Raw genomic sequence first — 25,871 nt, 5'->3', positions numbered from 1 at the left:
GTCACTCCACTGTCCTCACTCCTTTCTGGAGGTGGAGTGAGCTCCCTAGCACATAGGGTGGGGCGGGTGGTTCTGCCACAACTGGGCCTGCTGTGGTGAGTGGGGGAAGGACGTGTGGTTTGACCATACAAATTTACTAAAGAAAACAAAGAATATGCCCCAAAGTAGTTTGTCATCATGGAATGAGATCTTCTTCCCCCTCTCCCCCTTGTTTAATGTGGAGAGTAACAATCCAGTCACCTGTGCATGGTTGGGGCACTATCTAAATTCTCTCCTAGTGTGATTTTGTTCAGAGGGACAGGGACGTTTCACTCAGTGTCTCCCTTTCCTTCTGCAAACCCAGCATATTTAACACCAAATTCAGGGTTTTTGGGGTTTTTTGTTGAGTAAATTGGGAGCCGCAAAGACGCAGGCAGGGGATTTGTGAAACCTGTTCTCAGACTCTCTAGAAAGTAGAGCTTCAGTTACCTCATCTGGCTACTGGCAACTTTGGGGTGAATCAAGGAGTAAAGTACTACTTCGAATGAGTGCGTCATGGTGGCAGAACCTGGCCCATAATGATTGTGAAGTTCTCTTTAAAGGAGACTGATCCAAAGCCCACCCAAGGCAATGGGCGTCTTTCCAATGACTGCAGTAGGCTTTAATTAGGGTCCTAGAAGTGCAAAATAATTGTTAGTATTATTAATTTAAAACTTTTCATAGAAACAGGAAATAAATTGGAGCATGGGTCTGTTACAGAAGGTGCAGGAGGCATGCTAGGATTAGCATGGTCTGGAGTTTGTTTCAAAGTTTCACAAATACTTGTTAAAATGTCTTTGGATTATTATTGTCGAATTTCAGCATCTGTGCTGGGTTTGGTGATTTATTTATTTTTAGTCTGAACTATTTTGCACATTTTAAACAAGGCCAGTACCCATCACTTTTTTCCTTTTTTCATTTGCTCTGTGACAATGTTCAAGAGTCAAAATGGCAAAAGATTAATTTGATAAACCTCAGCACTAGCCATCTGGTGCTGCCAAGGAATTAATGTCTGAGGTCACCCTGGAGCTGCTATCTCCCCACCCCCCCATCCCCACCCCCTGAATCCTCTCTTAAGAACCAGAGGGTTGAATTTCACTGTAATAGGACATGGAGATGAAAATTACCATCAAGGCTAAAATGCGGTAGTCATTTCAGACAAAGAGACATCTCTCCAGCCAAGAGACGTTACATCTAGTGGCCGCAGTAAGGACTGTCTGGAAGCTATTTCTGCTGAAGCAGAGTTTAGATGGTTAACAGTTCAAGGAATTAATAGCTTAATGGACCATCACTGAATAGGTTGATACCTTATGGGAGATGGTCTTAAAATAATGATCTTTGATTTGCTCCAATCCTTGGAATCGCCTTCCTAAAGTATGACAAGGTTAGTAGCAGTTTTAAAGCAAGGGTAATTGGGGTTTTGTTTTAAATCCTTTATTGAAACAGAATAACTCCCTGCTCCCATTTTATCTTCTATCAAACATCTCATTTGTGTCCTGTCTGTTTTACGGTAAATGAAATATCCTGATATGAAAGTATTTATGTCTATTGTGTCCAAACATATTTTGCCTAATCTGTTATAGGGAGTTGTGGCCTTTTAAAACTTTATATTGTGACTTCTCAAAGACAGGTATTGCTCATATATTGTGGTGAGTAGATAATCTGGAATGTAAAGAGACCCATATGAAACTGCACAGTCTGCCCCTTTATTGTGCTATCATTCATTGACATATTGATAGTTTGCAGTGGAGTTTACCTGCAAACAGTCACTTCTTTTTAATTGAAAGAACACTGTCAATTTAGAAATGGCATATTTTAAACAAACAGTTTCCTTATCCAGGTTACTAACAAGGCCTTAGAATTAATAAAACTGCACGTAATTATAAAATCCCCATATAGTTTTCATTATTAATGACATTTGTTTACTTTTTATTGCATTTCTTTTCGCTTGGAGAATGCTGTCAATTTCACTTCCAGGTTGTTAGTGCCATAACATTTAGATTGCAAACAGAGCACGGGTCATGTTTGTTTGTAAACAACAGTTTCCTTGCATACTTTTAAAAAAGAAAATCAGAGATATTTCTACTGCTCTTAACTTTAGTAAAAGCCTGATATTGAATAATCTAAATTTGAATTGGTGGTGACGCCTTAAATAATATTGACATCAAATTAAGTTAGTTCCTTTAATATGAAATCTAAAGTGGGTTCAACTGTGAAAGAATGAAGCACTGTTAAAAGTCAGTGAATGCCTACAACTTTCCCTTTTAAAACAATGCTTGGTTCTCTTACTGTCCTTATTGGAACAAACAGAGTCTGGGGTTCAGAGGTCTCAAATAGGGCAGATATCAGAGATGGGGGTATGAATAGGCAAGAGAAAGCCCGTGGGCCTTGTTTTGTTTGATTCTGATGGCCTCTTACAATATTATCAGAACTTCTTGGGTGTATTCATAGTAATGTAATTCACTAGTCCCTATACGTTATCTTATACTCATGTAGACCCCTATTCAGCAAAGGGCTTGAGCACATGCTTAATGTTAAGTTCCTGCTACTGACGTACATGCTTAGAGCTAAACACTGGATCTGGGCCGGAATACTCAGCACCTTGCATGATTGAACCCTTATGGGCATTTTCAGAGTCATTTGTCTTCAGCAGCTGGTCACACAGTACATTCTTTCAGTAATTTTACACATGTGAGTTGGCCCATTTAGTGAGACCCCTCACAGGTGTTGAAGTTATTCACGTGTAACAGTTTGCAGGATAAAATCCTTACGCAAAACTTAATTTACCCTTGATTTCAATGGGGAGTTCGGCTTAAAAATGGATTATATGATATGGCAAAATTAACATATTTTAGCAAAGAATTTCCCCAGCAACATAAATGCAGGTATTAAAGGTAGGTCAGTCAGAAAACTTCTAGAAATAAAATCATCTTTGATCAATAAGAGGTAATTATTCTTTTCTTTTAATACTTAATATAAAGTAAGCAAATAAACACACTTCTTACCCTTTATTTTCTATCTCTTAAATAATGTTATTAATAGTCTTACAATTGCTTTAAGAAAACCAGTGCAAAATTGATGACAAAAGTAGATACATGATTTCTCAAGCTGCCATTAGTGAATCAGGTAATTAGTGTGACTCAGTCAGACCCATTGCTATGCAACAGATGACATTTTTTCTTTTGAGACCCCCACAAATGAATGAACTGGGTTCCACTCTCACTTAAATCTGTGAACCTCATTAACTTCAGTCTGGTCACATGGAGGTAATTGACTTTGAGGGCAGAATTTTTCTCTCCCTGTGACTCCTCAGTTTTGCTCTCTTTCTGGTTGAAAGTTGGTTGAGTTGCAAGCTTTTTCTGTTGCTAATGATAGCACTGGGTCTCAGGCTTTTGAGGAGTGAGATCAGTTTCCCTTAAGCAGAAAAGCAGAATGTGATCTTAGAAAGACATTTTGATGACAGTTACAAAACTGAGTTAAGTAATATGCAATATCGACTTTTTGCCCTTGTTATGATGTTTAAATGTTCATTTCATTTCAAAGACTAGAAGTTAGCTAGGTTCAGTGAAGCATTCTTCTTAGCATATGCGCAATATGCCTCAGGTTGCACGTGACCAGGAATCATCACTGAATTTGGTCCGCTGGTTGGATCTTTAGCTTCCCTGGCCCAGGCCAGGTACTAATGGGGTGTGTGACATGAATGCTGATCCAGGTCTCCCAGTGAAGCAGTTATGAACCCTATCTTTCCCACACGTTATGGGTGTTCAAATGGAGCATTAATGGGTTATTTCTTGGTTATACCTTAGCAGGTGCTGAGCTCACTGGGCTAGAGACCCATTTTCCTTTAAACTTCCCTAGCTAGTGAAGTACCATCTTATCACCGTTTGAACTTGTCTTATAACAGTGGTTCTCAAAGCCGATCCGCCACTTGTTCAGGGAAAGCCCCTGGCGGGCCGGGCCGGTTTACCTGCGGACGCGGCAGGTAAACAAACTGGCTGGCCCGCCAGGGGCTTTCCCTGAACAAGCGGCGGACTGGCTTTGAGAACCACTGTCTTCTAATGAATTATCTGCATTGATCAGCTTCCACATCCATTTAAAAACAAGCAAAGAAATGAATGCATACAAATAGACAATTTAAAAAGTAACTTATTTTATAAAAGCACAGAAAAATATAGGTATTCTGATAGCTGACCTATGGCTGTGCACTGATTTTTAAATGATCAGGACAGGAGATTAGTAAATGTTAAATGTTCTTCTATATATTCAGCAAAACGTCTACAAATTGGGGGTGAAAACTGAATGCAGTCAAGGCGCTGTCCCTGTTGCATGAATTCAGAGCTGCTGCTCATTCCAGTTTCATTTAATATCATGTTCATTTGGTTTGAATTCTTGCTGTTTGCCCTTCACACATTTTGCAGCTCCTGAGAAGGATTACTGTTGCCTGCTTATCTTAATGGCATGAATCTCTGGAGCCGTCTCAGATGTCTCGGTGACTTGAGCTTGATTTAAATAATTAATGAGCAACGTTAGTCAGAATGTATTGGTAATTCAGACTGCATTATCCAAGGATATGTACTGACAACTATAGATTGATCCAGACTTATTCCTTATTCCTGCCTGCGTTACACTAAAATTCACAAAGATCTTCTTGTTAACTCATGCAATAAACCCAGGCGCACAACTAGTGTGACCAGATAGCAAGTGTGAAAAATTGGGATAGGGTGGGAGTAATTGCTTACATAAGACAAAGCACCAAATATTGGGACTGTCCCTATAAAAGCGGGACATCTGGTTACTCTACGCACAACTGATCTGTTGGTGGCTTTGAAGGGTTCTTTGAGACAGATGTAAAAGGAATTATAGTGTTGGTTTAGTAGGAAAAACTTATTTAAGCACTAACAGATCTCTCTTCACTGGTGAGAAGCACCCCTGATTTTCTTTCCATTATAATTATGTTTCATTCTTTCAGGCTTTTCATAATATCATTTTTAAGGGAGTCAACTGCTGCTGTTGGTGGTGGTTGGTGGTGGTGTTGTAACATTTACAGGCCTCAGCCAAAGTCAGGGCCCCATTGTGCTAGGCAGTGCGCAAACACATGGTCCAAGCCAGTTCCTGGCCCGAAGGGTATGCACCTTGAATAGACAAAACAGACAAAGGATGAGGAAGGAAACCGAGGCACAGAGAAGTGAAATGACTTCCCCAAGGTCACACACCAGGTGAGTGACTGAGCCAGGAACAGAATCCAGACCTGCTGACATCGCTGGCCAGTGCCCTTCCTGCTGCCTCTTGGGCACTTTTTAGTCATGATTGTTTTAGATATAAACTTATCTGGAATTTGGTTTTTTTATGAGCTGAAAAAGCAGCCTTGCCAACTCCTTGCCCCATAATGCACTCCCTATCAACACCAGCTTTATGGCTGCCTCTTAATGAAGGCCTCTCTCTGCCGGTCCTGACAGCTCATGCACCTTTAAAGGGAAGAGTTAATCCCTTTGCTCCCCAGCTGGGGGCGTGGTGCATATACACCCCATCACACAGCCTCAGACAAAATGGATCTAATCTTTCTGGGATGGTTTTGTGGCTAAAACACAGGATTTAGGGCTCTGGTTTCTATTCCCGGCTCATCCAAGGTGGACCTGTGTGACCGTGGGCGTCTTGCTTAATCTCTCTGTTTCTCATTTTTCCCACCCAGAAAATGGAAGATGATTTTTCCTCCCCTCATATGGGTGTTGCGAGGCTTAATTAATTAATGTTATAAAGATCGTGTGAGTCCCTCTGATAGGAGGGGCCACAGAATGACAGTGGCTTGTTATTTAGTGTGACTATACTGATGGTGAAAGAAGACTTTAGTATGATATAAGAAATAGGTCTAAATAATAATTCAGAGCTGTCTTGCTACCTGTAGGGACCACTCAGTTCCTCAGAACTACTCCAGGTGGCAACCTTGCCTAAGTACTTGTTCTGCAGAATCCAAGTGTGTCTGCTTTTATGCACCACCCGTTGGAAAGCCCCTCTAGCAGAGATTAAGGAAGTCATTGCCCTTTTCAGTTTCATGTCCCCATTGGAAAGTTGTCTCACCACCGGTTTTTAGGATGTTCTTTTTTTGTTGTTTTTTTTTTTACTGTATGCACAAAATAATCTATTGCACGAGTAATAGGTAAATGCTTCTTCCTTTCCTTTCTTTCCTTCTTTTAACCCAGGTACTGTGGACATGGGTGGCAAACAGTCCACAGTTGGCGACGTCTCCGTAGGTCACTCCCCTGTGATAGGAAGCATTCAGGATGCTTACAAAAGTGGAGACACCAATAAGGCCCAAGAGCTGATTAAACTCTCATGTGAGGAGAACATACTACAAGTGGAAAAGGTAGAGTATGTGTTATCTGTCATCAGGTCTCACTGGAAAAGAAACCTACCAACTCTGGGCTTGGATCTGCAGTTGTTTCTCATGCAAAAGGCCTATTCACTTTTATCTTACACTGTTACCCAGAAACCCGCAAAAGATTGGAGTCTTATTGTGCTGGGCACTGCACAAGCACAAAATAAGAGGCAGATCTGCCTTCAACTTTCTAAATAGACAAGAGAGCCAATGGTTTGGAGAGAAAGCAGGCACAGGTAGGTGAAGTGGCATATCCAAGCTCACATAGCAGATCAGTGGAGAGCAGGTGGAATCCTGGTTCCAGTAAAGTCAGTGACAAAACTCCTGTTGACTTTGATGGGGTCAGGATTTCACCCCAAGTTTCCCGACTCCCAGTCCTCTGCCCTGGCCACTGGACCTTACCGCAGTTTTGCCTGGGTGAGGACTGAGTAAGCACTGCAAGATTTAACTCTTCACTTCTAGATGCTATTTCAAGATGATCTGCTTGGTTGCAGGGAAAGGAAAAATAATTCTTGCACCCTCGTTTCAGAAACTGTCAATTAACCATTCGTTCTTCAGTGACTGTTTAAAGTGAATGGTTTTACTCAGAAAAATGACTTTGTAAAAATGGGTTGGGGAGGAAGGTTAGTGTCATGGTGTGTCATGATTCCAGAAAATGAGGCCACTCATGGCAAAATACATTATAGATTATGGGGTAAATGGTTTCGTAATCGTATTAGCCCAAGAGAGGCTTGTGCTTTGAGTTTTGTTTTTGTTCCATTTTTGTTTGGATGTCACTGGAGACAATAAAGGGGCTGTTGCAGCCACTTGGACAAAGCTATTGGCTTCTTTCATGCCAAGAGTAGTATGACTTTTACCTTACCTACCCTAGTGGCTGCTGGTTCTTTTAGCTTTGATGGGAGAGGCTCATGCGTTTAGATCCAGAGGTCTCAGCTTCAGTTCCCATCAATGACCTCTCCAGGGGCATTGCGTAACGCCAGCAACAGAGCAGGCAGGCAGTTCCTTCAGGTCAAGGTTGAGGTTTCATATGAGGCAATTCAAAGGAAATGTACAATGTGTCTGGCTGCCCTGAGCCTCTTCCAGCGTCTACATCACAGACCTTGATTATCTTTGGAAGATACTGAGTTGTTTTAATATAGAATGAAAACTTACATTCTGTGGTTACACAAAAAATGTAAAATCTTATCTACTCACTGTAGTAGACTGTTCCAATAAAGAAAACAGATGGAGTCAGTGAGGTAATTTAGAAAGGCATTTACAGAAAAGAGATTTTGTCAGCTGAGAGACTGGTTTTCCCAAAAGCCATAGCATGTGTAATACAGTAATATCAAGTCCTAAGTATTACAGTCGGCAATGAATGGCGGTCTGTATTCAGGACCAAATTTGGGAGGTCTGTATTCAGGCCCAGATTTTACTATATGCTTCCTCTGTGACCCTGGACTCTTAATCTCTTTCTGTCTCAATTTCCCATCTGTAAAATGGGGATGATAATTCCCAGGGGTGTTGTGATAAATTCATTAGTGTTTGTGAATAGAGCTCTTATACTACAGTGATGGGGGACATTGAACTACGTAGCTAAAAGGTCCCTGTCATCACAGTCTATGTACTTCATAGTCCTCAGAAAAAGATGTGAGAGGGAGAGATTACCTTGCCTTATTATGCTGTGTTTTCTCCACTAGTGCCAACTTTTGAGTATTGCCTCAGCCTATGGAGATCTGCATGCAGTGAGGTATTTACTCAAGGAAGCGTTGGTGGGGTTACCAACGGAACCCAATGATGATAATCCGGCTGTGGTGGCGGCATATTTTGGACATGAGGACATTGTGAAGGAATTATTGGATTCTTTGCTCGGTACGTTTTTTTTTTTTTTTTGTCTCACTGTCTGTTGGTGACCTGCTTGTTCTCCTCCTCCCCGGCCCCACTTTTGCACCAGCCTCATGGGATTGCACAGTTGTGTTGTAGATTCAAACCAGCACTACTTTTTTTGTGCCTCCTCTGGGAAGGGAAAGTGGGTGGGAGGATCTGATGTCCCTTGTGCCTTGAGACAACTTCCCTTCTGGGAAAAAATATTCTATGTTTGCTAACTGGAAATTGGACAAGAAGCCTTTTTTGGCAGTTAATTCCCATCAATCGTCACAGCTGGGTTATGTCCCAGCCCCTGCAGAGAACAGAGAGTATTTTCAGGAAGCACAATCCCACTTAAAAAAGTGTTCTGGCACTCTGCAGTGATAAAGTTCAGATGGGTCGTGAGCCAGTGCCTGTTGAGTGAGCATGGGTTCGAGCTCATAGACAGCAGCACATTTTCTTCTCTTTTGTTGTTGGCTTTTTCAGCTTTTCTTTTCGGGAGGGTTGTTTGTTATTTTGAACATGCTATTTATTTTAATGATGTGAAGTTACTGCTGATGGAAAAGGCTAATGCTCCAAACCCCAGTGTAAGAGCAGATGCAATGTTCTGGTGCAGCCCTACAAGGTTGCAACTGCAATACTCTAGGCATCAGGGCAGTCCATTTTAAACACCTGGTCCTTCATTCATGAGGGCTAGTGGGTTTTTTTGCCATTGACTGCAGTGGAAGCAGGATGAACCTGTTAAGACAGATCGATGTATTTTTAAAAATTAAAAGCTCATTTAGAAAGCGAAATAGCAATAGAAAATTTTCCATCTCTATTAAAAACAGTTTGGGGGTTGAGTTTAAACATCCCCCTACCAGGTTTGCAATGCAGACATTGCATTATCGTGCTGGGTCGCTGGAACAGAAAATCACACTGGCCAGACCATTTTTATGACCCAAGCTGAGAAGGGGAAACGGGAGGAAGCAAGCCATATTAAACAGTGAAAATTAAATTAGATTTTAAAAAAATCTGTTCAGTCTCAGTCATCAACGATGATTTTAGTAAGACAGGAAATTTAGATCAGTTTGATGCTGACCAAGTCCCTGTAGACTCTGAAGTTAACTAATAAGAACATTGCAATGATTTCTTTTACACTTTCAGGGTTTTTTTCCTGAGTTATAAGCACTATAACCTTCAGTAGATTTTTATGCAGGACTCCTGACTGATTACCATGAAAATATCATGTTTGCATCAGCACTAGGGCATGATGATAATAAATGACCTATATATCCCGTGCCAGGAGTCATACTCTGGCAGATTTGCTACATGACTCTCGTTGGGAAGGGATGGCCCAGTTAAAATGTTCAAGTCTGTAGCTTACTGTTGAACTGGCACCTGGCTTTCAGGATATGAGATTCGGTGGTGTTATGGAGTTGCTAAGGGTGAAGAGGGTGAGGTAATTTCAGCTGAGAAATTGTGAAGAGGTTGCATGTAAATTCAAGGGTGTAGACCTTGCAGGGCTCCAGCTCACGCCTGCTGTGAACATTTTATGCAGGATGTTACTTGGTAACATAAATGGAAACTGACTGTTAGTTTGAGCATATTAAATGTAGGTTTATGAGGAATGCCTGGGGTGTATGCTGAGAGACCATGTCAGGAAGCCATTTAATCATATAAGGCAAAAGTCAGGCACATTCTTGCGCAAAGCCTAAAGAAATGGGCTATCTTGGGGGATGGAAACCAACCCTCATCCACTGGCAGAGGGTGGGTCAGCTCTGCAGCCTCTGGACTCAGTCATCCTGCTGGGATTTATGGACCCTCGATCCACCTAATTGCAGCCTGCTAACCAGCCGCCAAACTCTCTCCTGCACTGGCCCATGAAGAGCTGGTATAGAGCTTAGCATTGCCATGGTGTGAAGTCTCCCTGAATGCCTGCTCTGCAGCCACGTATCCCCATGGTGGGTCTGCTGCTATTCTGGGGCCCCAGCACTGCTGGGTGAATGTCATGAGAATTACCCCTCGGCTTGTTGGGAAATGAAGAACAGAATGGACAGCACTTAGCATCCACCTCAGTGAAGCAAAAGAGAGTGCATCTCGTCAGGTTAGGATTCCTCTAAAGGATGCTGTAACAGCATAATCAACTGCCTGGCCATTTGGGGCCTCTTCCTGTATGTCCTGCCTTTTAAGTTGTTAATGATCAACTATCTCGCATCCAAAGCAGCAAATAAAGCCAATGTCTTATCGTTCTGACAGGTCCCAGTAATTTCCAGCGACTCCTGAACTGGATGCTGGCCATCTCCTGCCAGCAGGGACACTTGGCGATAGTTAAATTCTTAATTCTCACTTACAATGCTGACCCCGGGAGCTGCGCAGTGAGGAAGAATGAGTTTCCCATTCTTACGAGATTGCCCCTGTATGCAGCTATAAAGGCAGGTATGTAATTGCACATTCCGCACCCGTGTCCCTTTTTCGATGATGATGTCTTCTAAAGAATGGGCCAAATTCTGCTCCCTCTCACGTTGGTGTCAATGTGGATTGACTTACCTGGAGTTATTATGGATTGACACCATTGTCAGTTTGGCCCTGAGCCTTTTGTCAAATTTAAGGCGGAGCCCCGCAAAATGGAGTAAACTCAAACCATGGGAGACTCAGAACTTCCTCCAGATGGTAATTCTTTTATAATAAATTCTCTGTTTACATTTTCTAGTTAGAATTTCTTTAAAAAAAGAAAAAAAAAAAAGGCAAGAACCTCATAAACAAACACATCAGTCAGATAAATTCTTTGACATCTAGATCTGATTTGGAATGAATATCATTTATATTAAAACACTGCTGCCGCGCATACATCTTTACAAGATGCTAAAAATGAAGTAGCAGCCAAACAAATACACTTAACTTTGTTCAATGTTTTGAAGGTTTGACTGGAGCAAGAAGCATAGGTAGAGGAAACAGGCTTATTTAGTTTAGTTCCTTTTTTACACAGCCAAGCTGGTGTTTTTTTTTAAAGGGTTAGTTCCATAGCATTTACGGTGTGGCTCCTTGTGGCTTTGTCCTTTTGAAAACAAGAGGCCACATAGTCTGTCTTTTCTTTAAAGGGAATGAAGATATAGCTGTGTTTTTACTTCAGAACGGGGCTTGTTTTTGTTCTTACATCCTGATGGACAGTCCCGATTCTAGCAAGCACCTTCTGAGGAAATATTTCATAGAAACAGCCTTACTACCTGGTAGCGCTCCAGCAAAAACGGTAAGTAGCCATTTATCTGTCTTCTGAGAAGGTGATATAAGAAAGCGTCATATTAATAATTGATGCTTATCTTTGCATATTGTGCAATGGGTATTTTTTCATCTCATCTAAGAGGTGGTTTGCTATCATATACAGAGCAACCTGACATTATGTCTGCTACAAAGTGGCTTACAAGTCAATGATGAAGTATAAGCCATAAATAATTGGGCCCATTAAACGATATCCTTTTGCAAACCACAATATATATAGATAGTAATTTCCACTTGGTCATTTTAATATTATGCATGAACTATGATGGTGTTTGGGAAAGGAAAGGTTGGTTTTGTAGTACAGGCACTGGATTGGGACTCAAGAAACCTGCATTCAATTCCTTGCTCTGTCACAGACTGCCTATGTGACCATGAGCAAGTCACTTAATTTCTGTGGGCCTCAGTGCCCCATCTATCAAATATGGCCAGTAGAGCTTCTTTTCTCTCACCCTTTGTCTGTCTTGTCTATATAGATTGTAACAACATCAGGGCAGCCTCTTACTATGTGCATGTACAGTGCCTAGCACAGTAGGGCCCAGGTGTCAGTCAAGGCTGCCAGCGGTCACTGCAGTAATAAAATGGTTCATATTTACTTTTCCACGCTCGGGTCGTTTATGCAGTTTTTTGATAGGATGTATATGGGTGCAGTCATTTTGTTCCTCTGAATAGGAAGCTAATAAGTTTTAGGTTGATGGGGGGGAGGGGCATTCATGACTTAGCCAGTGACTTATAGCATGAACTCGGGCAGATTACTTAACTGCCTCACTTTCCCCACCTGTGATAATTATTTTGAGATCCTCAGATGAAAGATGCTGGGTTAATGCCAAGTATTATTATATTTATATTTATATATTATCATACTTGTTCTATCCCCTTCATTATTTCAACTTCAGTTATCCACAGCTCCCTCTTATCCAAAACTGGGTTATGTCCTACAACACCTGTTTTCGGAGCTACATAGATAGGTATGTAGATAATCAACAGAACGTTTTCTCAGTACTCCAGCACCTAAATTATCTCAAATTACTCCCCTTCTCCCTTGACATTTAGATAACTGAGGCTAAACAGGAATAGATAACCCTGAGCCTTTCATAGTCACGTTCTTCATCAGGTCATAGAAAATTGGGTGAGGGAGATGACACTGGCAAAAAGCTCTGCTTGTACAAATCCCATTGCAGAGTCAGTGTCGATGTTTGCCGAGCACTTAGCACAATGGAGCCTTCTGGCAATATAGATCTGAAATACTAATAAATAAAGGGGCTCTAATGTTATACGCTTCTCCCTTCTCCATGTGATTGCCAGAGCTCCCTCTCACTACTCGAGATAAAGCTGTGCAAGACAGGAACTTCAATCCACACATGTCAATTCTATTTTACCCAGTTGTCCTTTGATTTACCGAATCTCCTCAATTTAATCAGGAGCACTAAATTCTGCCTTACTCACGCCTTGTCTACACTTAAGTCATACCAGCATAGCTACATCAGTCAGCGAAGAGAAAAACCAACATCCCCCTAGTTATGCCAGCAAAACCCCCAGCGTAGATGCAGCTTTGTTGATGGAAGAGGGGTTCTATGAGCATAGCTAACTGTCATCTGGGGACGTGGCGTTCCTACACTGACAGAAAAATTCCTTCCATCTGTCTGGGCTGTGTCTACACTACAGAGCTATACTGATATAACTATGCCAGCATAGGTTCCGTAATGTAGACATTGCCTCAGTTTTATATGGCCTGGTGGGGAGACTGATTCTTGCAAGCTCAGGGCTTGTTTTTAGTTTGCCCAGTGAAAGGAACCGCACTGTACATTCTTCTTCACATTTTCAAACCCACCTGTTAGAACTTAATATTAGGTATAAAGCACTGGGGCTAGGATATTCAAAGGAACTTAAGGGTACAAATCGCAGACACTGACTCCCATAAGTTCCTTGGAAACTCCCAGCTATGATTTTTATTTATATTCATTATATGTCTGTGTAGCCCTCACTAAAATACCCAAGAGCTGTGAAATATGGAAAACCTATGTGGACCAAATTATCAGTGATGTTGGGGAGGACTCCATTTATGTGCATACAACCTTGCACAGACTGGTAACAGGACACCCATTTGTGTACACAAATAGAGTTTATTTAGCAAATTCTGTCAGTTGCATGCACAGGTGATAGTGAGCAAAAAAACCAACAACTCTTTGTGGAAGTGCATGTTCTTAAAAACTGCACATGCACACACGTGCAAAATATTGTTCTATGCGTACAAATATTGTACTGTAAATGCATTATTGACAGTCCATTGGAAGTCTCGTAAAGTCATGCAGCATTCATCCTTGGCTTTTTTTAACTTCATTAGCCTGTACATTGGCCCAATTTATACTTGTCTGCAATCAAAATGGAATGACATAAAGTGAGTAAAATCCCCAGTGAAGCTGTTTTTTTAACAGATTGCACCAAATCACTTGTCACCAAAGTGATGGTGATGGTTTCCCAGACTGCAGAATTGCACAGGACGCAGCTTACTGTGCAGCAATAAATTGTCCTGTGCAAAACACTCAAGTTTAGGCTCCCGGCCGAGCTGTCACTTTAACTCTGTGATTATATGCTACTAGCTTCACAGGAGACTGGTGCTTGTAAATTTAGGGGTTGCATTATGTAATGTGAGAAAGAGGCTGGATGTCATATGTCACAAGAACAGCAAGTGAGTTTCTCTAGAGTTAAGGGCATTTTACTACAGTCTGGAGCTAGCAAAATAGTTTTATATGAGACTCCCAAGGGAGTGTAGGTGGAAGAAAGTGGGGATGAATCTAAGGTTATTTCTTAGCTTTTGATGACAGATGAATAAAAGGAGATTAATTAAGCCCAGGAGTGGCTGAATAGCAGCTGAGACAACTAAGTAATATACTGGTGCTTGTGCAGAAGAGATGCTTTCCAAATGAGTAGATATCCCACTTGAATACGTTGCAGAATACAAGTCTGAAGTGCAGTACAGGGAATTGTTTTCCATGTGAACATCCTGACATATTTAATGTAGGCTCTATTATAAATGGCTTAATACTTTGCTTAAGAGGGAAGAAGAGAGGAGTTTCGAATGATGAATCGATTAGCAGAAACTTGGCCCTGTTTCTCATGGTTTATTTTTGTATGTTGAATATTTTAGGTTTTCTGTTTGAATTAGCTTTGATATACTGGGCCAAAATTCGCATCTAGTGTAAATCCCCTGGCATCAAAGGACTCCTGCCAGGCATGAAATTGGCCTGATGTCTTTGCGAAGTTCAGGTCTTTGAATATTTGGAATGATGCACTTCAAGAAAGCGCTTACATGTGCGCTTAAAGTTGATTATGTGCTTAAGTGCTTTCCTGACTAGAGATGGTTTGCTGAATCTGGGCTGGGACGAATATGCCCCCGGTGCCCACTTGAAGGAGGAGGAAAGTAAACATTCTCTTCTTTCCTCTAATTAAAGCAAGGACTAGACAACAGCAACCACTAAGATAGGCAATGGATAATTTGGCCCCAGACTCCATAGCATTCCATGGGAATTAGAGGCATATATGAACTCTCTCCCTTTGGGTGAGACATACCAGGTGGTAATATTTTTAGTCTCAGGTCAGGACAAAAAAGAAAAAGAAAAGAGATTACTCCATCTTTGCTTTCAGTGGGTGGAAAACATCCCATCAAAAGGGATGCTGGCCCTTTGCACAGCCATGAATTTCACCTAGTATGCATAAAATATTTTAGTATTAGGACAGCCGGTTTGCACCTACTGAACCTCTCAGACAGCCGCAATGCTGTACAGAGCACTACTTGCTTTCCCCTCGTCACGCTACAGAGGGAGAAAGATGGAGGCTATTTCTCACTTTTCTTAAGCCTGTTTCTCTTTTTTTCTAATATAAAAATCCACCCAACCACTGCCACAATAAAAAGAGGAAATGGTCCATTCATATAGGAACAGGTTGCAATCACCAAAATATACACTGCATTAAAGTGCAGTTTAGCAGGGCACAGATTCAAGGCATTCAGATGAATGTAGTCTGTGCACAGATATATATACAACCTTCCAGCTGCACGTAGTGTCAAGAATATTTTTTCCATTACAAATAGGAAAAGAGCAAAAGAAACTGTTGCCACTTTCCTAATGAGCCCCTTTGATGTGTGTGTGAGAGAGAGAATCTTCTTTGACTTCTTCACCATGCACAGGGCTGATTGCTGCTATCAGTTACTCAATTGCTGATACAGAAATCTTCACTGGATATGCTCCAGAGTCACTCTGGCACTGGGCCTACAACCCTTATATTGTCCCTTCCATGGCAAGAGTGGCAGTCTATTAGACCAAGTCAAGCCAGTTAAAGGAAGTGGATGATGCAACATCTTGGTTCATGTACAAGAGCTTATCAGACAGCCTAGGTTTCTGGTAAATAATATTTGCTCGTTAGCAATTAGTAAATCAGCATCACCGCACCCAGCAGAAGAATTTTAACTAGAAAAGAATTTTAGAAACTAATTTAGCTAGAAAGGATTTTTACACTTCCGCAGAATCAAGTAGCCAGCTCCTTGCCAAGATTTAAAGGAAATTACAGAATAGGACAAATAGCAAAACTCCAGCCAATTATCCTACACCTCCCTTTGATTGTGGATGCATAATGTAACCAACGTCTTCCATTTAGAAGCAGCAGGCCGCTCCTGACTAGTTCCAGTTAGTTTTCAAGACTGGGAAGGGGACAGATGATTGAAAAATGCTTACCCTGGTAGGGTAAAGGGAGTCTGTAGAAGCCTTCTTTGGTGGTATTGAAACCAGTAGGTCATTCGTGGGAGGCTGTGTATAGAGACTGTTAGTCTATTAGGACTAGAGAGCATGGGGCGCACTCTGTGGAGCCAATAACAGAATAGTTGTATGCCCCAATGCAATGCCACTCGGTTTGTTTGTTTATTCTAAGCCCTGGGGTTCTGGGAGTGACATTCACAGACGCAGGCTTGCCTGCGAAGCTAGAGGAGATCATTAAGTGCTAGCTAGGAAAGAAAGCTCCTTTCTTGATGGCATTGCAGCCAAGTTTTGTTTCAACTTATTATGAGATAACCACAAAATCCAAGGCCAAATTCATCCCCACTGTAAACCCATTGACTTTAATGTGTTTACACCAAGGATGCATTTGGCTCACCATGCTTAAGCCAGACAGCAAGGTTTGACTCATGCCTCTGGCTTCCAAGGCTCATGTATGAGAGTGCTGTGAGTCCAAGATCCAAAATCAGAAGGACAAGTCAGTGCAAAAAGCTTAATGCCAAGATTTTCAAGATGCCTAGGGGATTTGGATGCCCAATTCCCATTAATTTGAATGGGAATTTGGGTCTTAATCCCTAAAGTGGCTTTGGAAGTCAGTCTGAGTGCTACGGTGATAGATTTCTATAGCATTAAATAACCTCAGGATCATGACTCTGCATTTTCTTTGTAAATGATACACAGTAATAAAAGGGTGAGACACAAATGAGAGGCAGTTGAGACGCATGGTCTTACTTGCACCCACAGAAGCATGGTAATTCTATCAATTATTATTTGTTATGCTTATGGTAGTGCCTAGGGTCCGACTGAGAATGGGCCCCCTTGTGCTAGGCCCTGTACAAACGTAGGCACAGGCCGTCCCTAGTTCTTTACAATCTAAAGAGAAAGATAGACAAAGGGCACAGGAAGGGGAGAGAACACAGAAGCAGCATGAGCAATGTGATGGCAGCAAAGGTAGTGTCAGTGCCATGATTTGTTGCTTTTGTTGTTTGAGTCCTCTCAGTGGCGTTGTGTTAGAAGGGGATTAGCTCAATGGAGAGACAGAGAGAGGGAGGGGCTGGGGCAAACAGCCAATCAGCACAGCAGAGAGAATGTTCAGAGTGAGGTCTGTAGAAAAAAGTCGGACAACACCATCAGTGTCCATCAGCCCTGTTTGAACAGCTTTCTGTAGTTGCTGTGCCCGGGTCAGTCTCCGTCTGGTTTCTCTCTGCCCTTTCTTTTCAAAAACCCACGTGACTGAGGAGAGAGGGCTACCACATGGGCCCTCGTGCCTCCAAAGGGTGGAAGGCTCTCCTGTAAAGTTCTGGGGTTGGAATGGCTCCAGCTGGGCCCCATTGGACTCCTTCCCCTCCCCTGCTTGCGCTGTCCTTATGTATTTCTCCTCCCAACATCCTTGTGAAGTAGCAACGTGCTGTTATCCCCATTTTGCAGACAGGGAAATGAGGTATAGAGCCTAGTCCAAGGCCACACAAGTTGTCTGCAGTAGAGCAGGGACAGAATCTAGGTCTCTGGGGTCCCTGTTCACAACCTTAACTAACCCATCCTTCCTCCCCTAGAGTGGAAACTAAACAACCACGCTGGCGAACACCTGGCACTTGATTCCCAACACTGCAAGAATGTCAGAGCACTGCATAATATCTGTCCCATAAGTGGCTGCAGTTACTAAGCATAGAATTTTGGATGGAACAATAGCCCAGTGTTTTGGCTGTAACTCTGGATTTCTGTATTTTTGTGGGTTTAAGTCAGGAATTCAAATTGTCTTTCATAATTGATTTTTTTGGGGTTTTACAATTTGTTTTTTTAAAAAACCTTATTATTGGGTTTTTGGTGCTAATATTTAGTCCTTGGACCCACTGGCAAGCAGCTCATCACAATGACGCTTAAGAGACATCGTAGTTAGTGGATTGTTGCCTCGAAATATTTTCACTGTTCTCTGGGATCTGCAGCCCGCTGAAGTCACTGGAAATCATTCCACTGACAGCAATGAACTTTGGATGCTTAAAATATGTAAATCCTTTAGTTCACAGCTCCTCTGGAGCCATCATGGATCCCACACATCCACTGCAATTTGGAGTGGGGTGGTTGGGGAAACCCTGAGAATATTTCCATATCCATCTTCCTGTAAAATGAGTGCTAGATTGTCGACATAAAGCTCATGTGTGAAACATTTTCATTGTGTGCCTAGCCCTGTGGGGGGGGGGGGGTGTCCTCATCTTTGACTGCGTGTCCTAGGTGCATCAATCCCATAAATTCTGGTTGAACCAGAGCATGCCATTTAGAAAAACATTCAGTCTTGGTTTAAAGACTCCAAGTGATGTAGAAGCCCCTACGGAAGTTGTTCCAGTTGTAAGTTCCCCTCACTGTAACAGACTTATTTCTAGTCTGAATTTGTCTAGCTTCAGCTTCCAGCCATCGGATCTCGCTGTGCCTTTGTCTGCTAAATTAAAGAACCCTTCGCTATTAGAAATCTTCTCCCCAGGGAGGTACTTGCAGCAGGGCCGGCTCTAGGATTTTTGCTGCCCCAAGCAAAAACAATTTTGGCCGCCCCTGTTTTTTTCTTACCCCACCCCCAGCCCCGCCTCAACTCCACCCCTTCCCCAAATCCCCAGCCCTGCCTCCTCCCCCCAGGCTCTCAAGCCTGGGAGGGAGGGGGAGAAGCAGCGCGCAGGCCGCGGCCACTCGGAGTCTCCCCCTCCCTCCCAGGCTCTCAAACCTCGGAGGGAGGGCGAGCAGCGAAGCGCGAGCAGCAGCAGTGGAGGTGAGCTAGGGTGGCTGGGGCACATTTTTAGGGGTGGCATTCTGGCGCCAGCCATGCCGCCCCTAAAAATGTGCCGCCCCAAGCACCAGCTTGTTTTGCTGGTGCCTAGAGCCGGCCCTGACTTGCAGACTGTGATCTAGTCCCCTCTTAACATTGTCTGAGGCCAGATCTACACTAGAAACTTTTACCAGCCTAGTAATGTTGGTTAGGGGTGTGATTTTTGATTGATTGATTTGCGAATGTTCCATGCTGGCAAATAGCCTTTGGGTAGACGCAGTTATCGTGGCGTAACATCAGAATAAGCTATACTGGCCAAAGCACTTTTTGCTAGTATAAGCTGTGTCTACACTAGCAGGTTTTGCTGGTGTAGTTATGATGGTAAACCTTCTAGTGTAGACCTAGCCTTAGACAGGCTTCTTGAATCCCACAGGTTTGAATCTTTCCCCCACCTCTTCCTGGTAAAGGGGCAATCTGTGCTGACCGGAAAGAAATTCTGCTAGTTTATCTGCCCATGTTTTCTCTCCTCATATGGAAGAATTTTTCCCATGTTGGGGATGATTTAGCTGAAGTTTTATTAACTCCCGCAACCCTGTTGCGCCAGCACTAATTGGCAGCGACCTTCTGATTGTATTCTGGAACGATGGCAGTGGAGGAGGGTGCCAGTCCTGTCTGTGTTTTATGCCCACTTTATTCCACAACTCAAAAGTGTGCCCACTGGTTTTTGTCTAATGCTGTAAATAAATTTGCTCTTGGGCTGGTACAAGCTTCAACTGGGAGTAAATGTTTACAGCTGACATATAAAATGTAACCACTGGAGTTTGTAATGAACAGACCTTTAAATAAACAGGCACAAGAGACTCTGTGAGAAAACTGCATTCACTTGGTGTCATTGTAAAAGCTCTAAAATGTACTTTGCACAAAGTGCTCTGTATTCACCATTGTATTGGATGCCCTGGGTAATTTGATTTCTCACTGCGGACTGATGCAGCCTGTATCAGATGCCATGGCCACGCAGCAGTGTGATGTGTGTGGCCTTGGGCACGTCCCTTGCCCTCTGTGCCTCATTTTCCCCATATACATAATGGGGATAATAATAATAATAATTGCCTTCTTACTTCGCAGGGAGGTTCTGAGGTTTCATTAGTGAATTTGTTAAGTGTTTTTATGTCTAAAGGACTGTGTGTATCCTATATATTGTTTGTTAGACTGCACAATTATTTATAATAATTCCACTTTCTTCTGCATCTTCACCACTTGCTCTTCTTTATCTGGAATTCTGTATACCAAATAAGCATTTGGGACCAACCTGGAAACCACCTTTGTATTTCCTTTTAATTTAAAATAAAATGTAAAAATAAATCACGGGGCTATAAATTCAGAATTTAAAAGGAAATTAAATCAGCTAATCAGTTGCTTGCTGCCTCCTGGTGGTGCATTCCTGAATCACTCCATTAAACCCAGTTTTTAAGGTTTAGCATTATATCATATAGCACAGGGTTGGGGAACCTTTTTTCTGTCACGGGCCACTGACCCACATAAAAAAATTAATCGCAAGCCACACACCCGCCATAGGGGGCATGGAGGCTTGGGGCTTGCCCGTGATATTTTTTCAATGCAGAGATGATCATTAGGTGGTCACATTTTCCCATTTCCAAAGTGTTCCTGTTAGTTCAGATTTCCACTTTGTTTTAGCCTTTAACAACTTTCAGATTCTCTTTGAACAAAGGATACAATGTTATTTTTGTCCTGTTCTCACAGGCCTCTGTGGTATCTGTAATGGAGTTGCTGCCCAAATTGTGTCTCACAATAAATGGTGCTATTTTGCCAATTTATTTCTAACTTCCTGAGCAAATTTTCCCTGTTCACAATAGGGCAGCTCTCATTCTTTCTCTGGTCTGGACATGCCTTTGTAAAACACTCCTTGAAATGGCTCAAAGCTGGTGATGTTCCAAGGTTTGATAGGGAAGAATGATACATGTGAAAATATTATGTATTCTAGCAAACAGCCCACCAGCAATAAGTCTTATTCTACTGCTGCTAAGCTCCTACGGGAACTCCCTCTTAGGGCAGGTCCAAACTGGGCAGTTTTGGACTGGTGTTGCTAGACCGATGTCGCTGCAGTGGTACAGACCTCTCATGTACGTGTGACTTGCACTAGTGCAGTGGTTCCCAAACTGGGGTTTGTGAACCCCTGGGGGTTCACGAACCGTTACAGGGGGTTCTTGGGGAAAAAATTCCCTAATGGCGGACAGAGCTGTCCCTAGGGACCCTGGGCAGCACGGGACCAGCAGCCCGGAGCCCCTGGATTTCCAAGAACTAAGCAGATCAAAGCAAGCACATCTATCACACTGAAGAGATTTAAAAGTCAAGACTCGTTATAAGAAATGGAAAGAGAGGTGGATATTTTTTGCTATTTTTAAAATTAAATAGGCAGCTAGTATTGTTTTTAAAATTATTATGAAGAACAAGTTTAAGCTTTGCTGTAACTTGTGTTGTTTACCTGAACTGCTCACGACCTGAATGCTTGTGTAAGAGGAACTCTTTGAGTTGGCTTCTTAGATACCTTCATGCTGTTTCACATCCGATACTTCTTGATGAACATAGGAGCCTTGTCTTATAACAGGCTTATTCAAAGTGATACAAGCTACAAAAGTGAGATCTTGGAAGAGTGTTGCCATTTTCATAATGTAATAAAAATAGTGTGATGATAAATAATAATTAATAATAGTGTGTAATAAGCATGTCATAAAAACAAATTTTATATTTCCAAGATCGCTGCTTTTATAATTTATACTCAGGTAAAAGAGAAAATCCCTGGAAATATTCATTTTTAGGAGGGGGTTCGCGAGACTTGACATTTTGGTGACAGGGGTTCACAGGTTGTTGGAACCACGGCACTAGTGTAATTTACGGTAGTTTGACCACACTGGTTGAAGGCCTTTTTTTACCCAAGTGCAGCATATCTACCCTATGGGCTTGCACTGACTCCTTTCCACAAGCTCTTAGGCAGCACTCCTTGAGTGTTTCACACTCTCTGCCCCACATCTCAGATGTGGATGCCATCCTGCACCTGCTTCACAGGCACAATTCTAAACTAGTCCTTGTAAGAGTGTCACTTGGAGGAAATCTAGCCTGTACATCCAGAGGCGCAAGGATCCCCCTGGTGAAGGACCCAGTATAGCTTCAAGACACAAACAAGGAAAGAGGTGAAGGACATGGGATTTAAGAAGGACTTGCAGTACGTATCCATGTCTAGGTTCTCAGGCTGTGTCCATCACTGAGGCATCTGAGTGCCTCCTGGATGGCACAGTGCTCAGCTCCCTGCACAGTATAGGATGGGGCAGGGTTTGAGGATCTACCCTGCCTCCAACAGAGAAGAATGTGTAGGTTTCATGGAAGACCACTTCACCCTCAGTGGAGCAGCTCTGTAGCTATTCCATTGCTTAGGCTGGGCACTGGGTCATTGGATGGAGCCCACGGAGCAGCTTCATGACCAGGGCCTCTGACATCAATGTATTATTTCATAGTTGGGTCATCTGAGTTCCTAGAAGCTAGTTGCATGGAAAGTGAAGCACTTACAGCTCACTTGATGATTTGTCAGTATCGTAACAGGCCCTGGCTTATTACCATAAGGCGAGTGAGTCATATTAAAATTGCATTTTGTTCTTTCTTTGGCATACAGGCACTGTCTGTGGGTTGGTCAAATCTCAAGCTGCCTTGGGTGGATCTGGACTGGCTGATTGATATCTCATGTCAGATAACTGAGCTCGATCTGTCTGCCAACTGCCTGGCCTCCCTCCCATCCGTGATTCCATGGGGACTAATAAACCTCAGGAAATTGAACCTATCTGACAACCAGCTGACCGAACTGCCCAGCGTCCAGTCATCCGATGAAATTATATGCACAAGGTGTGTGTGCTGTATTCTTAAATCAAAGGATAGCAAGTGCAAAGAGCTGCTTCAGATCAATCAGTTGTGTATGTGTGACAGACTGAAACCTGAAGAGAACAAATGAACCTATGTCCCTTGGGTAGATGAAGAGCTTCTTGGTTTCATCTTTTCACTACGAAGACTCAGTTCTGCTCCATACTTTACAATACAGTTATTTCCAAGTTAATTATCAGGATGGTCATGTTTTAAAGTGTGGCTTTTGTCATGGCTTGCGAGAATATGTCATACCTCTGCCCAAGGGAAGCTAAAAATATGATAAAATAGATGTGTTTATACAACACTACTCAATGCTCATGCTTTTATTTATGCTTTGTTGGATGTTTTTCCGCACTTGCAGGTTACTTGAGGTGGATGTGTCCATCAACAGGCTCTGTATTCTCCCTTCTGGATTCCTACATCTCACAAAACTTCAAAAACTCATCGCCACCAAAAATTATCTGGAAAAGTTATTTGATGAGGAAAGTGGTATGTTAGTTCCAGTGATCAGTGTTACCCTTACACTTTCCATTCCCAGGCCTGATCTTGCCAGGGGCACCCAAGCTTCCTTTGACCCCTAACCCACCAAAGCCAATGGTGGTTGGGTGCTTAGCAAAGCTATGGGGTCTTCATCCAAAGCACATTGAAGTCAATAGTCTTTCTACTGACGTCACTGGGATTTGGCTCACACCCACGAAGTACTGAGAACCATGCAAGATTAGACCCCGAGTGACAGCCCTTCACTAAGTTTGTGATGTTTTGTATTTTCTAGCAACTAATTGGATTGGATTAAGGAAACTGCAAGAACTTGATGTCTCTGACAACAGATTGGTGGAGCTCCCCACACTGTTCCTTTACTGCTTCAAATCCCTAACCATCCTCAATGTTTCCAAAAACAACCTGAAGGTGTTTCCAGACCCCTGGGCCTGCCCCTTGGTAGGTCAAACTGCTCTGCTGGGAGCAAAGGACTGAGAAAAGCTTTCCACTCACAGGACAGCGCAAAGAAATGGGATGTGATACATTAAGACTCTATCCAGCTTCTTAGGCTGAAAAGCTGGTTTTCCAGTGCAGTGGTGATACCAGGGTGATTTTATCTTTTGGATTTTCAGGGTGGGTTTTTGGAGATCCACTGCAGTTCACTCTGTTCATGTGGATATTCCTAGTAGGGTCAATGGTACCACTGCCATGGATAAAGCAAACAGCTTGGACCCTGCTTATATGAGCTGAAGGATGTACTGGGTCATGTTACAAAACTCACAGCCTTCCTTAAGATTAACTTTAATCAAGCCAGTAGATAAATTATGAGATATCAATACCCGAATGTCCTTGTATATTTCAGGAGGAGATAAATGTCAGTGTTTTATGGATAGTGGTAAAAAATGAGTGCAAGAATGTGTTTTGTTGGTTAAATGTATATTTATGGGGAAGAGTAAGTGACAGTCTCCAAAGTAACAATTAAAATGCATATACTTAAAAATGGATTTGCCTATCAATTAAGTGTATGCTTTTGGAGTTTATTGGGGGTTGCTTGGAATTAGACTTGCAGGAATGGGATCTTAGACCAATATGTGTGCAATTCCTTGTTGTGCAGTAGATACACTTTAAAAAAAAAACACCTAGGAAGGCTGCATGAATCAAATGTATTAATGTATAAAACGTGACAATTGATCAGCATGTTTCTTTAAAGATGTATGTGTCTTAGAATTTGTTATTGTCTCAGTATTTTTTTTTTCATGCTTCCAGAAATGTTGTAAAGCATCTAGAAATTCATTGGAGTCCCTCCCGGACACACTGGCTGTTTTCTGGAAAAATCACCTCAGAGAAGTGGATTTTTCTGAGAACTCACTAAATGAAGTTCCACAAGGACTTTTCCAACTTGAAGTAAGTGTAAAACCCTCCTAGAGTTTTTCCAGCAGAACCTATTCAGGACAGGAACACAAAGTGCAGTTTGTATGTGATTATGAACAAGGGATTAGAGGGTCTTTGTGTGTTCAGTAGGATAATGTCCCTTTGCTCCCTATGCAGAGCTGTTGTCCGGGGCTTCCATGCAATATTAAATAGCTGCCCCGTTTCCCCCGGTGGTGCGCTTTAGTCATGTCCCAAATGATCCTGTGTATCGTTTGTAACGTGCTTTAGGTTTCTTTTGGGAGCTGTTTTGGTACCTGCAACTCTGTGTCTTTAGGATTGCATTTTTTTAAACCAACCTCCATTTGGTAGTTGCAAGTCAGAGTTAGACGTCCAATGTACTTAATTGCACCCACAGATAATTATGAGTGCAAAATCTGGCCCAGAAAGCACTATATAAGCAGGAAGTATTATTGTTTATTGGGTCCACATTAGTGCTGTGTGAAATATTTGCTTTGAAACCTGGTAGCATATGAAACAGACCTGGGTTAAGGTGAGTTACAAACTCGAAGGGCAGACCGCGTTCATTGAAAGGTTCATTGGGTTTGACAAACCTTTCATGCAAATGTAGGGCCTCTTTCCACTTATAGGACAGATTCATGGTTTTGTTCCAAACTTGTTCAGAATTTGTGGTTTCTACATGAAACAAGGCAGAACTCAGCGGTTTCATCTGAGTTTCCATTTCAGATTATGAAGCACAGGGGGCATAGTCTTGTGTGGGTTGAAATCAGGGGAAATGTTTGTGAAAGTGCCAAGATTTTCACAGCTCTACCCAGCATGGAAAATTGAGTGGTGACAGCATATGTCCATGTCTGCCTGAGTCAGTGTACTTGGACACCAAGGGAGCAGTTGTAGCAGGAAAAGCATCTGATAGGAAGGTGTAAGATAAATCACATTCAAGAGAAGCCATCCTGATCAGCCCTGATTTCACTTGAAATCCCCATAAAGTTAGTGGGAGAACAATGTCACTGGGAATAATTCTGCACCTCCCTCCCCAATCCCACTCAGCTAGCCTGTTCCCAGTGGA

General features: G+C 42.4%; 1 protein-coding gene across 2 annotated transcripts in view; it reads left to right on the top strand.

Annotated features, from left to right (window-relative positions):
• Positions 1-25,871, top strand: part of LRRK1 (leucine rich repeat kinase 1) — a 112,857-nt gene that overhangs the window by 30,431 nt on the left and 56,555 nt on the right. For both annotated transcript variants that reach the window (XM_054042677.1, XM_054042676.1), the window contains exons 4-11: positions 6,216-6,379; positions 8,071-8,242; positions 10,475-10,654; positions 11,317-11,465; positions 22,695-22,921; positions 23,301-23,428; positions 23,712-23,875; positions 24,683-24,820. In XM_054042677.1, coding sequence (XP_053898652.1) covers positions 6,216-6,379; positions 8,071-8,242; positions 10,475-10,654; positions 11,317-11,465; positions 22,695-22,921; positions 23,301-23,428; positions 23,712-23,875; positions 24,683-24,820 — 1,322 coding nt within the window. The remainder of the gene's footprint in view (positions 1-6,215; positions 6,380-8,070; positions 8,243-10,474; positions 10,655-11,316; positions 11,466-22,694; positions 22,922-23,300; positions 23,429-23,711; positions 23,876-24,682; positions 24,821-25,871) is intronic.

The sequence above is a fragment of the Malaclemys terrapin genome, chromosome 10, assembly GCF_027887155.1.
Source record: "Malaclemys terrapin pileata isolate rMalTer1 chromosome 10, rMalTer1.hap1, whole genome shotgun sequence".
NCBI classification, from domain to species: Eukaryota; Metazoa; Chordata; order Testudines; family Emydidae; genus Malaclemys; species Malaclemys terrapin.
Note: the sequence above shows the minus strand (reverse complement) of the source record. Positions and strands in the feature narration are given on the sequence as shown.